Source organism: Primulina huaijiensis, unplaced genomic scaffold (genome assembly GCF_012295235.1).
Source record: "Primulina huaijiensis isolate GDHJ02 unplaced genomic scaffold, ASM1229523v2 scaffold40899, whole genome shotgun sequence".
NCBI classification, from domain to species: Eukaryota; Viridiplantae; Streptophyta; class Magnoliopsida; order Lamiales; family Gesneriaceae; genus Primulina; species Primulina huaijiensis.
Genome location: NW_027359704.1, coordinates 1 through 551, shown reverse-complemented (window position 1 = coordinate 551; position 551 = coordinate 1). Strand labels below are relative to the sequence as shown.

Sequence of the window (551 nt, the reverse complement as noted above, 5' to 3'; positions counted from 1 at the left end):
AATGGTGATGACTCCTGGATTCTGGCTACTTAATCCGGCAAATGCAACAACATTGGTTTTTCCTGTGTTGAACTGAAAATGAATAAGGCCTTCAGGGAATACAAACACATCTCCTGGATGCAATGTCTTGGTAAAAAGCTTGTTCTTCTGGTTTGGATTTGCTGGGTTCGAAGTCACGAACCCAACGTATAGAGTTCCTTCAACTACGACAAGAATTTCGGTGGCACGAAGATGCGTGTGAGGAGGATTGAGCCCGTATGGTGCATAATCAATACGAACCAATGAAATGCCCAAAGTGTTGAGTCCAGGAATTTGGTTTACATTAACCGGAGTAACCCTTGAGCCTAATGGATTTGATGTGTTTCTGGGCTTGTTTAGACCACTGAAATAGAAATCATCTGCTAATACCATATTTGGGTTCTTGCAAATCTTCCCGTTCACAAACACTGCATCATACATATAATTGTCTATGAACATATATGCAAGGAAACCGAATTATGACTAATAAAGCAAACAAAATGGTATAAAGTTTCGAATAAGTTGATCGAAAT

At 39.6% G+C, this 551-nt stretch overlaps 1 protein-coding gene across 1 annotated transcript; it reads right to left on the bottom strand.

Moving 5' to 3' along the window:
- Positions 1-3: 3 nt before the first annotated feature.
- LOC140969343 (germin-like protein subfamily 1 member 18) lies at positions 4-459 on the bottom strand (the record flags this gene model as incomplete). The annotated part of the gene is made up of 1 exon (XM_073430665.1): positions 4-459. A coding segment is annotated over exon 1 (456 nt), but the record flags the coding sequence as incomplete, so codon positions are not given.
- Between the last annotated feature and the right edge of the window lie 92 nt (positions 460-551).